The sequence below is a fragment of the Crocuta crocuta genome, unplaced genomic scaffold, assembly GCF_008692635.1.
Source record: "Crocuta crocuta isolate KB4526 unplaced genomic scaffold, BGI_CrCroc_1.0 scaffold24, whole genome shotgun sequence".
NCBI lineage: Eukaryota > Metazoa > Chordata > Mammalia > Carnivora > Hyaenidae > Crocuta > Crocuta crocuta.
The window spans coordinates 1570021-1585062 of record NW_027530974.1 but is presented as its reverse complement, the minus strand read 5'-3'; the positions used below and the strand labels follow the sequence as shown (position 1 = coordinate 1585062).

The window sequence follows — 15042 nt, the reverse complement described above, 5'->3', positions numbered from 1 at the left end:
GAGAATCTTGACTTCCCCCCCCTTACCATTCTCATTTCCCTTTCTTTGCCCCCAGGTATCCCAACAAATTTGGGTATAATTGGATCCCAGCCTTGGTCATCTGGAAAAGCTTGGTCACCATAAATGTTCAGTGGTACTTTGTTCTTTTTGTCTTTGAACAAGTTTACTTTTTATTAATCATATTACTAGGTTTTCTTTTATAATTACTTTATTGAAGTTTAACTTACATATAACATTCACCCACTCTTAGTATACAATCCAGCAATTTTTTAGGAAACTTCATGAGTTGGATAATTACCACCACAGAACAGTTTTTTTAACATTTCTATTGCCCCAATAAGATTTTGTTTGCAGCTAATTCCTTTTCCTGCTCTCAGATCCAGGCAACTACTAACCTCCTTTTTGGGTCTAGAGTTGGCTTTTCTGGACATTTCAAACAAATGGAACTGTATAGTATGTGGCCTTCATTTCTGGCTTTTTTCGCTTAGCACAATGTTTTTGCTTATCCAGATTGTAGCAGGGATCGGTACTTCATTCCTTTTTATTATTGAGTAGTATTCCATTTGAATGGATGTATCACATTATCTCTTTCTATTCACTGGACCAATTGATGGACATTTGAGTAGTTGCCAATTTTTGGCTATTGTGAATAATGCTGTTATGAACATTCATGAGCAAAACCTTGAGTGTTCATGTTTTCATTTCTCTTGGATAGATACCTAGAAAAAAAATTGTTAGGTTACACAGGAGATAGTTTTTAAAGAAATTGCCAAACTGTTTTACAAAATACCTGCACCATTTTACTTTCCCACCAACCTGTATGATGAGGTTCTGGGCGTTCCACATCCTTGCTAACATTTACTCTTATCTGTCTTTTTAATTATAGCTCTTCTAGTGGGTGTAAAATGCTTTCATTGTCATTTTAATTTGCCTCTCCCTAATGACTGACTTTGAGCATTTTTTCTTGTGCTTTGTAACGATTCATTTATGTATCTTCATTGATGAGATGTGTTTCCAATCAATTGTCCATTTTAAACAATTAGGTTGTTATTATATTGTTGATTTGTAAGAGTTTGTTGTGTATTCAGGATACAAGTCCTTTATCAAATGTGATTTCACAATATTTTCTCTAGGTTTTTAGTTTGTCTTTTCATTTTCCTGTGCTATCTTTTGAAAAGCAAATTTTGAATTTCAAAGAAGTGCAATTTACCAATTTTTGCTTTTAAGGTTCATTCTCAGTGGTGGTTTTTGAAAGGAAGAAATTCAATAGTTATGTATATAACAGGGATATCTTTCATTTGTATTTTGATATTTGTGAAGATTGCTCCACTTTCATGTATAACTGTTCAAGAGGCCTTGTTCTGGAAACATTCAGAATGCTGTGTATAAATAGAAATGATAAGCATTATCCATCCTTGTTTGAATGCCAACCAGTACATAGTCATTGGCAATGCACTCTTTGTGTGGCTCTTTCGACAGTTTAGTTTCTTGTTAGTTAATGAAAATGTCCCTTGAAAAGAATTGCAATTCCCAAGGCTCTGTGGAATGTGGTTTTTCTGAGGTTGGCACTTTTTTTAAAGGATTTATGTCTCCAATATCAAGGATATCCAGGAAAAGTATCACTGAATCTGTGGATAGCCTTACTTTGAACTTTTCCAGGCAGAGGAGCATCTTTAAGAGATTCCATTTATTTTATGGGTATGGACTTAGGGTGCTGAGACTAGGTAGATAAATCATAATGGGCATGCATATATTAACTGGTTTTTGTTTTGTTTTGTTTTGGTGGTCTAGTATTATACCAGGTTGCTTCTCTGTGCTATCATAAGTTGGAGATAGTATAACATAGCAGAATGGACTACTGTCATCTAATGTTAGAAGACAAGTAGCATGAATTATTTTAATTGGTTTTTATTTTTTATGACAAATAGACACCATTTAAAAGCTCCTCTCTGGTAGTCAACAAATATTTATTGAATACGTATTGTGCAAGGTACTATCTACATGTGATGACTTCCACATTTTTATCTCCAACCTGGCCTTCTTCCCTGAAGTCTAGATTTCTATTTCACAACTTATTCAACTTGAATGTCTAATGGACCTGTCAAAAACTGAGCTCCTGATTCCCCTCACCCCACTCAACCACCACCACAAAAAGTTGCTCCCCCTCATGTCCTTCCCCATCTCATTTAATGTTAACTCTCTCCTTCAAATGCTCAGGAAAAAATTTGGTTGACACCATAGACCCAATTCATCACAAGTTCTAGTGGCTCTAAACAGAATATGAAACCCAGGATGAGATTCCTGCATAGAAAAGGGACATTAGGGAAAAAACTCAGAAACTCTGAATGAAGCAAGGAGTTTAATATCAGCGTTAGTTCATTAATTGTGACAGGTGTAAGGTGCTAAAAACAGGGGAAATTGGGTACAGGGCATTAGGAAACTTTTTGTACTATCTTTTCAGTTTTCATCTTTTTTTTGTAGATCTAAAACTACTCTAAAATAAACCAGTTTATTAAGAAAAAAAAAAAAAGAACAAGGTGCAGATTCTGCTGTTTTCTGGTTCCTTGGAACCTGTGGCTGGTTTGCTGGAACAGAGGGGATGGAAACTCTGATCTTGTTGTTTGGATGGTCTAGGTGAAAATTATAGTCGAATCAGCAGAAGGCCACACACATTGTTTTCTTTGGCAAGAGATTTGTCATTTTATCAGTTTATCATTTTTCACAGTTTAACTACCCTAAGCAAAATTGACAGCCTCAAATCAATGGCCATTTCATAACAATTTTGTTGAATAATCTGTCTTTAACAAATGCCTAATTTTGTTTAGTTACTCCTCCAAAAGGACAGTTCTCCAATCCTAGAAAAACACCAGTTTTCCTTTATAAAGATTTTGCTATAATTTTTATGTCCTACTCAAAATGGAAACATGTATTTTTATATTGTATAGAACACATTGATCTGAATTAAAAATAAGAACTTTTTTCCTTTTGGAAAAGTAAGCACTACAGGCTACTGTTGGGCTGGGGAGTGGAGGAATCAGCTAAAACTCCGAAGAGGTGAAAATTTTCCAGGTCTTGAAGAATTGTATGATTGTCTGTATTACTAGTTCTATTTTCTAAGCATCCAAGGTTTCAAAAGATCTCTCCTATTCTAGTTGTGTATGTTCAAAGTATCACATGTACAAACAAAGGTGGCTGTGGGATTCCCACACCCAGAATCCTCTTGGCTGGGAATGAGCACTTAAGTCATCACGAGTCTAAAAGGGGTAGAAGAACAGGGCCAAAGACAAATGCAGTTTGGTAATTCTGAGAGTATTACCACACTGATGAGAAGAAAAGGTGAAGGTGATATTTCATCCACTGTTCCCAGTACATCCTCTCCTTACCTGACCTCTGAAATGGAGCCATTGGCCTTGAAAAGCCTGGTGTCTAAAATTAATATTCTTCCCCATCTGACTAAGAAGGCAACAGCTGAGCAACATGAGATCAAGGACCATATTAATTTAAACAGGGGCTCAAAGTGGCATTTGAGAGAGAGGATACTTCCTTTCAGAGTGGACACTTGTCTTTTCAGAAGACTTATACCGACTGAGAGTAAAGACCTTTACCAGAGAATTGTGTAGTCTTACTGAACTCTGTGAAACTTTCTGTTATCTGCTGGAAATCATACTCTGCACTTGAAGTGGTCCAAACCCTAGGATGTCCTCTTATAAATGGTAATTACTCTATTTTAAAACATTGTTATAACCTCTCACACCTTTTTCTCTTTCTATGTTGCCTTAAATAACAAGTTGTACCAAGCTCCATGTACTTAACATTTAATATTTCTTTGCAAAATTATTATATCTTGTATCTGTTTTCTTTTTAATATGTTAATTTTATGTGGCTTCCTGATTCAATGTGAGTACCATCTGCAATTATATATTATAGTTAAGTCATAGTTTGCCTTAGAAATAGCCATGTGTCTGTCTCTTTATTTTAATAATGACTTTTGTTTCAGAGCAATTTGAAGGAATGCTAGTATTGATCTAGGTTGTATTGAACTCTGGTTGATGCAATTCACATTTTAATGTTTTTGAAGTAAGGTGTTTGTGTAGCTAAGTAGAATTTTGATTTTTAATAATTTGGAACTCAAGGTATGTATAAGTTTTACTATATGAGTTAAGAAAATAAAAATAAGTTTTGTGGAGATAAATGCAGATGATATTAAATGGAGCAAAAGCTGGAAGCAATTTTCAGAACATCTCCAGCAGGGGGCCTCAGCAGTCGGCGGTGGGGTACCAGGGGCAAATTCAAATCAATCTCTTTCTCCCCAAGCCCCCTACCATCAAGTGTGTGGACACATACCTGTGTGTAGATCTCTAGTGTTGAAGTAGTATTAGGTGTACTACTTAATTTGTAATGAAAATATTTCAAGGAAAGCACAAGGACTTGACTCCTTGATAACTAGTGGTTAATGACAATGCAAAGAAAGCTTTCTGGGTATTTTATCTGTGTGAGAGGGCTGGAAGGAAATTTCTCCTTCTTTTTTTCTTATGGTTATTTATTTATTTATTTATTTTGGGGCAAGGGGAGAAGCAGAAAAAGTGGGAGAGAGAAAGAGAATCCCAAGCAGGCTCCTTGCTGTCAGCGCATGAGGGGAGGCTCCATCTCGTGAACTGTGAGATACTGACCTGAGCCAAAATCAAGAGTTGGACTTGGATGCTTAACCACCTGAGCCATATTTCTTGTTTAAAATAAACACCAAACATTTCTGATGTAGGCAGAAAACAGCTCTCTGGAAATGGCTCATTTGGTGGAGATCACTCCCCAGAGGAGGACAAAATTCCCAGGAAAACACGAGAGACCCCTCCCACAGGAAGGAGTCCTTCCCTTCCGAGGGTGGGCTGCAATACCAGTTAACCTCAGTGAAACTTTATATTCTATATTTAACCTGGTCACTTGATATAAATCTTATTTTATGCAATGAGGGAAATATTTAGTCACCCAGTGAAAATGAAGTTTGCTTCTTACTGTTTGCTTCAATAGGAAAAGGTGGGGGAAAGTCCTTTTTTCTTTCTAAGTCCTAGAATTTGAAATTTGATATTAACATTAGCATTTCTCTTCCTAATTTTGGATCTTCTTTCCAGTTTAAATAGAAGGGACTTCAAAATTCTCACTGGTCATTTCCCCCAAAAGTCAAATATATGAGTAAGTGATGAGAACTTTTGTTTCCTTTTTTTTTTACAGTCAAGAGGAAGGCACACTCAGAGCTCATGATTGTGTCTTATTTTACAAATCGGAGACAGAGAGAGATGAAAACCACACTCCAGACAGTAACTTAATCAGTCTCACCACCAAGATGTTAAAAGTGAAGAGGCTGGAAGAAATCAACACATGTTATAACAGTAACAAACTGGAGAAAATGGCCTTTTTCCACTGCATGGAAAAGGTTGAGAAAGTGAAATGTTTTCTGGAAGAAAGTTCTAGTGAACAGGATTCAAGATCCGGAAAGAATGAGGTAATTATGTGCTAATTTAGTCTTGTAAAAAGTATCAGCGCTACTTTATCTATTCTTACATGAATCAGTAAATGTAGCCATTTATCAGACTCCTCAAATTTTATTTTTGTCACTTGTGTGAAGAATTAAGGAACGTTTATGGGTAAGAAATTTTCGTTTTGTTTCACTGAAGATTATGTGTTATAGATGATATGACTGAGTCTGGTAAGTAATCTAGAGGCCTTTGATAATGCATCTCTACTAGCTGGATACTCCTCATTGTGGTTAGTGGCTTTGACATTATAAAACTGAAGTTATGGAAACACATCTTTTTTGAGAAGGATCATTTAAAAGGATGGATTTGGCCATGAAATTCAGAGAAGCACTATGAGGGGCACAATCACTCTGCAGAAGAAGTTTCTAATATCCTTAAGACCTTGAGCTCTTCACAGTATAGGTGACATAGCTTTTGACAGTGATGGTCAGAGACAGGGACAAGCAAGCCTTCCCTGAGGGTTATGCCTGTGTCTTCATTTGTGCACAATGAGGCCCTGAACCTGATTCGGGCTACTTTATCTTTGGCGATCAAGATCTTAGCCAAGCGGCTGCCTCATCAGAGTAATGGGATGATGTCTGTTGAGGAAGTTATGTGTGATAATGTATATAAAGCATGTAGCACAGTATCTGTCACCATGGTCAGCATTCGAGAAATGCATTCCAGCAACAATCTGCTCTCCTATCTTGACTTAGTCAGTTGCCACTCATGGATCCATGGATGTGCAGCTCCTGGCCCAGCCGATGGGCCCTCTCAGCATGTCGTCTGTGTCTTGTTCTAGCAATTGTTTTGAACATCTGTCACCTTTCTCTAGGCACCGCTCTTCAAGGTCAAGACCTTGAATCACTCATACTTGGACTCTCGGTTACTGTCCTGGTAACTAGCACAGAATAGGTCCCCAAAATGCCTGTGAAATGAAACAGATCTATGGAGGTGAATTCTGTATTCTGATGAAAGGCTAAGAATGATTATTTTTAAAAATGAGAGCAGGTGATTCTTATTAGGCAGGATTGGGAAACATCCTTCTTTGTTCAGCTACTGTTCTGAGAAGCACTGTTTGGATAGGAAAGACATTTCTAACTGTTCCATGAATAATGAATAGGGGTGTTAAGTATACAAGGCGGAAGAGTCTTTTCATTGTCAGTGAGTATGGAATGATAGAATGTGCCAGAGAGAAGAAATTAGTTGGGTTAAATCTTAGGTTTTTTGAGACCTCCACTTTCCCTATGAGTCAATATCTTGCTCAGTATACACCAAAAAGAAATTTCCACAGGCAAAATTGAAGCCACATATGAAGGACTTCTTCTTTAGGGCTGTTATAACAGAAATAAATAAACAGAAAGATTCCTTTTTCTGTTCATTAATTTCGGTAGGACAGAGAAAACAAAGCAATCTTCTTGGATAACTTTGAAATAACCAACTACTGGTAATACTTGATAAGAATTTGATTATTTTTCCAGTATTGTTTTTCTCTGGGTTCTGTGCTATAAATTTTACAGGTAGGAAATATCTTTGAAGAGTGAGATAGTGCTAAGCTGAAACAGAAACATTATTAGGTAGAATTGTTTTCATGATAAACTACTCCAGAATATTAAAAATCACATGATTTGGAAATTAAGTATTTTAGGATATTTTTGAGGAAGAGACTGAGAATGTTGTTCTTCAGAAACCCTAAAAGAACATCCTTTGCACCTATTCTGGTATCCTGTGTGACGTGGGCCTCCTGGCTTCGCTTCTGCAGTGGATGCTGTGCAGAAGGTGTAAAGGAATGACTGGTTGCTCCCTATGTCCCATTCAGTTTCTTCTTTGTAAATGGCTGAGGGCCCAGAGATGTCAGCAATAAATTTGCCTGTCTCTCTCTCTTGCTGTGGTGGATGGATGGGACACAAATAGGAGACACAGAGCTCTTCTTCTTTCTGTGGCTGCCAAGACCAGAGTGTTGGAGGCTCTGGTTTGCCCAGTCAGTGAGTGCCAGGGTCGGGAGCAGGTTTTGGCAGTGAGTGGGTGGAGAAGGGCATTCGAGCAGCTCAGATGTCTGCAGATATGTAGACAGAGCTAAATTGACATGTCTCCATCTTCTGCTGTGGCCCCAGTAAATCTTCACAATATCAGTCTTTTCTCTCCAGGGACTGTATAAAAAAATGCCTGTCATAATTTGCCATAAGTGGAGAAGGCCTATTCTCCTTTCTCTTCTTTTCTTTCTCTTTTTGAGGAGATTAGCATTGCTGATCACAGTAGAAAACTTGACTGTGGTGCATTAAAAAGAATTTACTCTGAATTTCAGATACACTAGTGAGGTGGGAGCTTTGTTTTAAAGGTTTGAGGTTAATTTCTTTCTAGAAGACTCTTTACTCCCTAGTCCAGGCTCATTAAACTCAGATTCATTCTCTTTTCCTGCTCTTAACCAGATTTTTCTATCTCACTTATTTTCCCTCCACTAGATTAATTTTCTTTCTTTTCCTCTATTTTTTGTTGAAGTTGCTAAATACCACATCTTCTGCTTTTCTACTATGTTTTGTTCACTTTCTTTTTCTACTTCCCTTCTTATTCTGTTTTCTAATGACTTTTCATATTGTATTATATTCTAGAGGGTATTAAAAATCACCTAAAAACGTAGAATTTTAAAAACTTAGCAGATATACCATAATAAGTCAGTTCTAAACCTACATATTATAGTGTTGAAATCAAGTAAAACAAAAAAAAAAGAATCTGCTGTATATGAGGGATGAGCTTACTAGCTATTGTGTATATAACATTAACTCATAAATGATAAATGACTCTCATAACTCTAAATAGTTTAACTTATATATAATTAAATTCAAATTTTCTTCTTTTGTGAGTTCTCTATTACCCATATAAATAGCCCCCTGCTATGTTTTCCTCAGATATAATTTACTGTTTAGCGCGCACGCGTGCACACACACACCACACACTTTGTTTGTTTAATAAAAGACAAAAGGGCCAGCCTAGCAGAGTTCCACTCTTCTGCTTCATTCTGTCTGCCTCCCTTTGCCTGCCTCTATTTATTATACATACCTACTTTTTATGCCCAAGGTTATCTATGCTCACATCCTTGTCCTTTGGTTTGCCCCTGCCCTCCCGAATAACTCTGGTTCCAATTCTCCATCTGAAAGGCTTTGTCCCAACCAGGGGAGGAAGGCAAGCCTGTGGGTGTAGAAAATAAGAATGGCCCTAACAGAGGTGGAATGTTTAAATGCCTGGTGCAAATGCTCTAAAGAGCAAACAAAATAAAATATTTATTGACAGGATGTGAATAGGATAGAGTGGGTGGGAGCAGTGTGGATCTCCCTGTTTTGATTGCAGTTGGTGTGCTTAATAGCAGGAGGCATTTCCTGACTAACCACTGTGAAATTGTACCATCAGTGGTGTTCATAATGACTTACTTAGATATCAAAATAACATAGCTGAGGGTGGAGGTTTTGTGATTTTTAAGGTTGCATTTCCCCACCCCCATCTCTTTACTCCTCGCCCACAAGGGCAGGAGAAAGCTCCCTGGCAGTGGCCCGGCCATCAAGGCAGATGCCAGTTTCTGTGGTGCTAATCGTCCTTGAACTGGGGACAAGAGAATTCAAGTTGGTGTCAACTGTCACCAGCAGATCTCTCTCTGCCCCTGCAGCTGTTTCAGATCTGTCACACAGGCCATCATATTTTTCCTTTTAAAGAGGCAGATTACCTGTTGATCGCATAACTGGAAACACGTATCGCAGGACCCTACAAGAACCTCTGCAATTTGGCAACGCCTACTCCTCAGAACAGAGCATGTAATAAGCATGTGCTTGGAAACGTGCTTATGCTAGATTAGAGGAGGGAAGGAGCATATAAGCCAAGTGACTGCTATAGCTGCTCCCAGAGAATGGACTTAGCACTTAGAAGAAAAGGCATCTGGATTGTAGGTAGTGTGTGCCTTATCTCATCTTCCCTTCTCTGGCGTGTGTTCCGGTCCATGATGACACGAGAAGGTCACAGACAGGCTCCTGCTCTTGAGGACACACAGGTAGTAACATCACTTTTAACTACAACAGATTCATTTTACTGTTTTATTTACTGTTCTATTTCCAACCAGGGAGTGGTGCTTGCCAGAGGAGACGGAATGCATGTTCCGTCTTAATCCTTGCCCGAGACTACTGCCTTAGGAGGGGTTGGGATAACAACAGTGGCATGTGGCACATTTCAACATTCCAAACACTTGCCCCAACTTTCGGGGAACCTCAAAGCGGCCAGTCCTGGTGCATGTTAAAGTTGGCGATCTATTTTTGTTTTGAGAACTGAATAATGTCAACATCTCTTCATTGCCTTACTATTATATGACTTAATAACAAAATAAAATAACATAAAAGCAAAACTTCCATCCCCCTTATCATGTCTACAGCAAAAGCAGCATCTGAAGAGTGATTGCCTCCCCAGGGAGAGCTAGCTCGCATAGCCTATATGCTCTTTCTTTTGAACTGTTGCCCGATAATGCCTTTCACATGATGCCGCAGCTATTCCAGGAATGGAATTCAGCCAGGAGAATAGTATAATTCTGAAAGAAGAGAAATAATTCAGATTCTAAGGATTTCAGCAGTTCCCAAGAGAGGGTTTCTGCATCTGGGGAAACAGCTCTTTCCAAGGATATAATTCTTTTATCAATTAGCCTAACGTACATTCTTTTCAATGCAGTGTAAACCAGTTTGGAAGATACTGTAGAAACCAGCCTGTGTCATAGGAAGGGGATATACAGCAGTGTCCCTCAGCTTTGTTTCATTACCATCTACTCCTCTTACAGTGATTTCAGGCTTTTCTCCCACTAGTGGAACCCTTCCCGTGAAATCTGAACACCACAGGTATACTATTACCTGTTTACATATGATAGGTCAGCCTGTGCTTTATACATAAAAGGAATAAAGTTTTTTTTCACCCTACCTAAAGATTTATACTCCTTCATTAAGAATGCATGATTTATAGTTTAAAAAAATGTATCCAGGGGACTTGGCAATATATCTGTATACCTGTATGCAAATGCTTTTTTTGTATTTATTCAGTAAGAAAACACCAACTCAGCATCCTGTGGGGTTGGAGGACTCAGAGCACTGGGGGTCAGACTTTCATAATGGCCCTTTGCCTTCTTCTGTGGGACACTGACACAATAAGTATTTCAGGGATCATTAAGTTCACTTTCGGAGGAATTGCCAAACCTTGGAATGGTTTATTGTCTGATCTATCTTAGTTGAAGACAAGGTAAAATAGATGAGAGAAAGATGGATAGACAGGAACTGACTTTTTTTTTTTTTACGTAAGACATCATAAAACATAAGTCTCTTTAGTTCTGACCTAATAGCACTGTTAGGTCTGTGTTTTCAGACTTGGTCACTGTTGTCCAAGCATTACTCAATTTTGGCTGCTTAACAGATTTCCTATGGGAAATACCATGAGGGCTTTCATCTTCTATATGGAAAAGAATGAGTTATTCACCCAAGCTCTGAGAAAGTAGCCCTTATAGTATTTCCCAATGACAAGGTCAACAAGATATATGGGCTAATTGGGAGTGTGGTGGGTATGTATTTCAAAAAGCTTTTGTAACTTTTTAACTGTAAGGAAAATGTCTCTTAAGTCAGATTTTATAACATACCAACTTACTTTTTTTCTCCATTGCTAATGGTTATTTAGAAATATGTACAACCTATTGTCTTAGAAATTTCTACAAGCACAGAAGTTCTAGGAACTGCCTTTTATAGGGGCATCAGAGAAGCCTATCTGTAATATTAATGTACTCAGTCTCCATTCAGAACATAAAACAGTTGAAAGTTTTTTTTCAGTACATTAGGTACAGATACTTGCCCATGTAAAGGGTATCCCATGTTCTGGGTGTCCTGGATCAAACACACAGATGAGTCATATTGTTTGTGTCAGTTCAGGTTCTCAGAATAATTAAAATTATGATAGTTTTATGTTATTAGGTTTAATATGAGAAAAATCTTATTTTCTCTAAAAGCTAAAGTAGTATAGTAAAAAATATAAATATTGCAAATCAAGTCTGTGTTCCTAAGTAAGAAAATGCATAACATATTGATAGTGAAATTCCTAAATACAATTGATCAAGCTTTGCCCTTATCCATTTATCTAAAACATTATAGTTGTAAAAAAGCATATTTATATATTAGTATTTCCTAGATTTAAGTTTTTCACATATTACCTTCATGGGTTTTGCTATATCTGTATACTACTTTAACCCCTATCAATTAGTATTTTCACAATAACAAATCATGTAAAATTTTAAAAAATTTTAATATTTATTCATTTTTGAGAGAGAGACAGAACATTAGCAGTGGAGGAGTAGAGAAAGAGGGAGACACAGAATCTGAAGCAGGATCCAGGCTCTGAGCTGTCAGCACTGAGCCCGATGTGGGGCTTGAACTCACGAGCTGTGAGATCATGACCTAAGCTGAAGTCAGACGCCTAACTGACTGAGGCGCCCAGGTGCCCCTAAAATTTTTAGCAAAAGCTATGATAGAGTGGTTTAGATATTCAAATACACAATAACATACACAGCTCAACTTTTAAAAATGGTTTGTTAGTTTATAACCTTAAATCACCTCAAATCCCTAGCAATGAGGTGATCCCAAGTCAGTCTCTGGACACCTGGGCTCAGGAAGCTATTTCCACATTTTTGCCCTGTGCCACTTGGTACTTTCGACTCTATTTCTCATTTTCTGCTCAGCATGCAGTGACAATAACAAAGACCAGGAAAACCGGCAATGAGTGGACAGCAGTGGAGAGAAGAGAAATCCAAAGTTTTCCCTCTAGATAGCGGATACACAGAGAATTGGTAATAGGTAAAGTTTATGTAGCATTTTTTATGTGCTTAGACCCGTGTTCTCTACATTGTCGCTCTTGAGATCCCATCAGAAAGCAGAGCGAAGACAGTGTGTAGGTAGATGGTTTATTTTTGGAATTGACTTCAGCAACTAAGTGTAGGGGCCTGGAAAGTGTGAAATAGATAAGGAAAGAAGCCCCAACAACCTCACATTGACAAGCTAATCACTGCCGGGTTGGATGACCTCAGAGCTGCTCACTGGTAGGATGGAGGTGTGGGGAGCATTGATGCACTGGGCCATCCCCACTGGTCAAGAGCTGTCCCATGCGGTGACTAAAATCCTGGCACTTTCTGTTGCATATATGTGATTGTCAGTTCCCAGGGGATGTCCCACACAATGCTTTAACCTCATTTATAACTCTGACTTCAGGAATAGTGTGTGATTTGCTAGTCCATTGCTTATGTGGACATGTTTCATGCTCGTTTGGATACCAGCACAAACCTGCAGTAGAATCCATAGCTCATGGCTCCGTCTACTTGAGGATTCTGATGAATGCAGGTTATTGTGGCATCTCCATGATGAATGGGACACTAAGGGCCTGTGTTCTAGTATGGAGGCAGTGACTCAAAGATTAGGGACCTAAAAACATAGTTCTTAAGGGATCTTGGCAGTCAGCCCATCCAAATCCTTCTTTGAAGGGGGGACTCAAAGTCCAAGAGAGGTAAAATGGACTTGCCTAAGATTCATTATGTGGAGGGTCAATTCTTTCTTGAAATCAGAATTACCTTCCAACTGTGTTTTTCATGCTGCGTTTTACATGTTTTGTTTTATTTAAGCCAGCTTTTTGCACAGAGGGGGCGTGCAGCACTTTGCATGGTCACTACTAAGGTGGCCATTTCCCATGTGGACACGGCACAGCAGCTACCTGGGTCAACGGGCCCAGAGCAAGGCAGCGTATCGAGTCCTGCAGGCCTGCCTCAAAGGGTGGCTGGCCATCAGCCAGGCCTGCTGGCATCTTGGCACCACCTCTTTCTAGGCAGGAGCATTCTGCTTCTTAACTTTCCAGAGCCTCAGGCACTCCCTCTACGAACAAGTCTTCCAAAGCTTTAGCTCGGAGTTAGGAATCTGAGCAGCAAGGAGCCCTGTTAGAAGACTCAGGTTGTGGGGAGACTCGGTAGCTCAGTCAGTCGTTGGACTTCAGCTCAGGTCATGACTTCAGGATTCGTGGGTTTGTGCTGACAGCTCAGGGCCTGGAGCCTGCTTCGGATTCTGTGTATCCCTCTCTCTGCCCCACCTCTGCTCGTGCTCTGACTCTCAAAAATGAATAAACATTAAAAAAAAAAAAAAGAAGACTCAGGTTGTGACTGAGCAGGTTTATGCTCCTGTCAGTGGCTAGGTGTCAGGAAATTCTGAAACAAGGCGGAGGAGACCAAGCTAGAATAAATGGTGTATGAGCCCAACCTCAGATTTTTCTACTAGACCTCTAGCGTGTAAAGATGAATTATAGAGACAAGATTTCTAAGTGTTTTTTTCTTGTGTCCTTAAGAAATGACTCTACCTTCTGTGCAGTATAAATGTGTTATAATAGTTTTTCCCCACATCCAGCCATTCAATTCTAAGTTGAGTTCTGCTCTACCGTTTATGGAGTGCCAGCATGCAGGTATACCCCTGGAATTTTTTTTTTTTTTAAACTAAGACTCAGGGATAATCCCCATCCATTTTTTTTTTTTAATTACTAGGAGAGAGAGAGAGAGAGAGAGAGAGCGTGAGCAAGGGAGGGTCAGAGAGAGAGGGAAGCACAGACTCTGAAACAGGCTCCAGGCTCTGAGCTGGCAGTCAGCACGGAGCCCGACGCCGGGCTCGAACCCACGAACTGCAAGATCATGACCTAAGCAAAAGTCGGACACTTAACCGACTAAGCCACCCAGGCGCCCCTACCCGTGGAATTTTTAACTGTAGAGTTCTGATACGTGGGGCATAATAAGCAACCTCTGGCACGTGTTGCTGTCTTACTCAATTCCAGAGCAACTGTCATTCTTGGGGCCCACTTCTGTATTGGATATCTTTGTCTCTAGCATATATTTGGTCTACAGATTGGTTGCAGATCTGAAAGGGGTTTTGAGATTTCTTGGGCACAAGAAGAGGGAGGAAATAGCAGGAGCTGAGTATTTTATTTGGAGCTTCTAAGTGTCCTAGACCCTGCCAGAGGTCTTTGTTTGCCTCTGAGTCCCTTAAGCCCCTTCAGTTCTCTGGAGAGGCTTCAGAAAGTGCTCATTCTCCATTCTGGCCTATACTCTAAGGAAGGGTCCAGCAGCCACGGTGCCCCAGAAAGAGAAGCAAGGGGATGGAACAGGCAAGGGGAACACATGGTGAATCTATACTGTTCAACACTGTCTTTCACTGGAATATCATCCAATAGGCCAGAAGTTCTCAAAGTGAAATTCCTGGACCCCCCTGGGGTCCCTAAGAGTCTTTCAGAGATCTACAAATTCAAAACTATTTTCATTATAATTTGAATATCTGTGCCTTTTTCACTGCATTGACATTTGCACTGATGATGAAAAGGCAGTGGTGGGTAAAAGTGTTAGCACCTCAGCACAAAATAAGGCAGTGGCACCAACGTGTCCCAGGAATCATAGCATTTTTCACCACCAGACACTCAAATGTTTTGTTTTGTTTTATATTTTAAAGAGCCA

The 15042-nt window shown here is 39.2% G+C and overlaps 1 protein-coding gene across 1 annotated transcript in view; it reads left to right on the top strand.

Moving 5' to 3' along the window:
* The first annotated feature begins 5338 nt into the window (after window positions 1-5338).
* MYLK4 (myosin light chain kinase family member 4) overlaps window positions 5339-15042 on the top strand; it is a 77869-nt gene continuing 68165 nt past the window's right edge. The window contains exon 1 of the mRNA XM_077770005.1: window positions 5339-5497. Within this exon, the coding sequence (XP_077626131.1) occupies window positions 5339-5497 (159 nt within the window). The remainder of the gene's footprint in view (window positions 5498-15042) is intronic.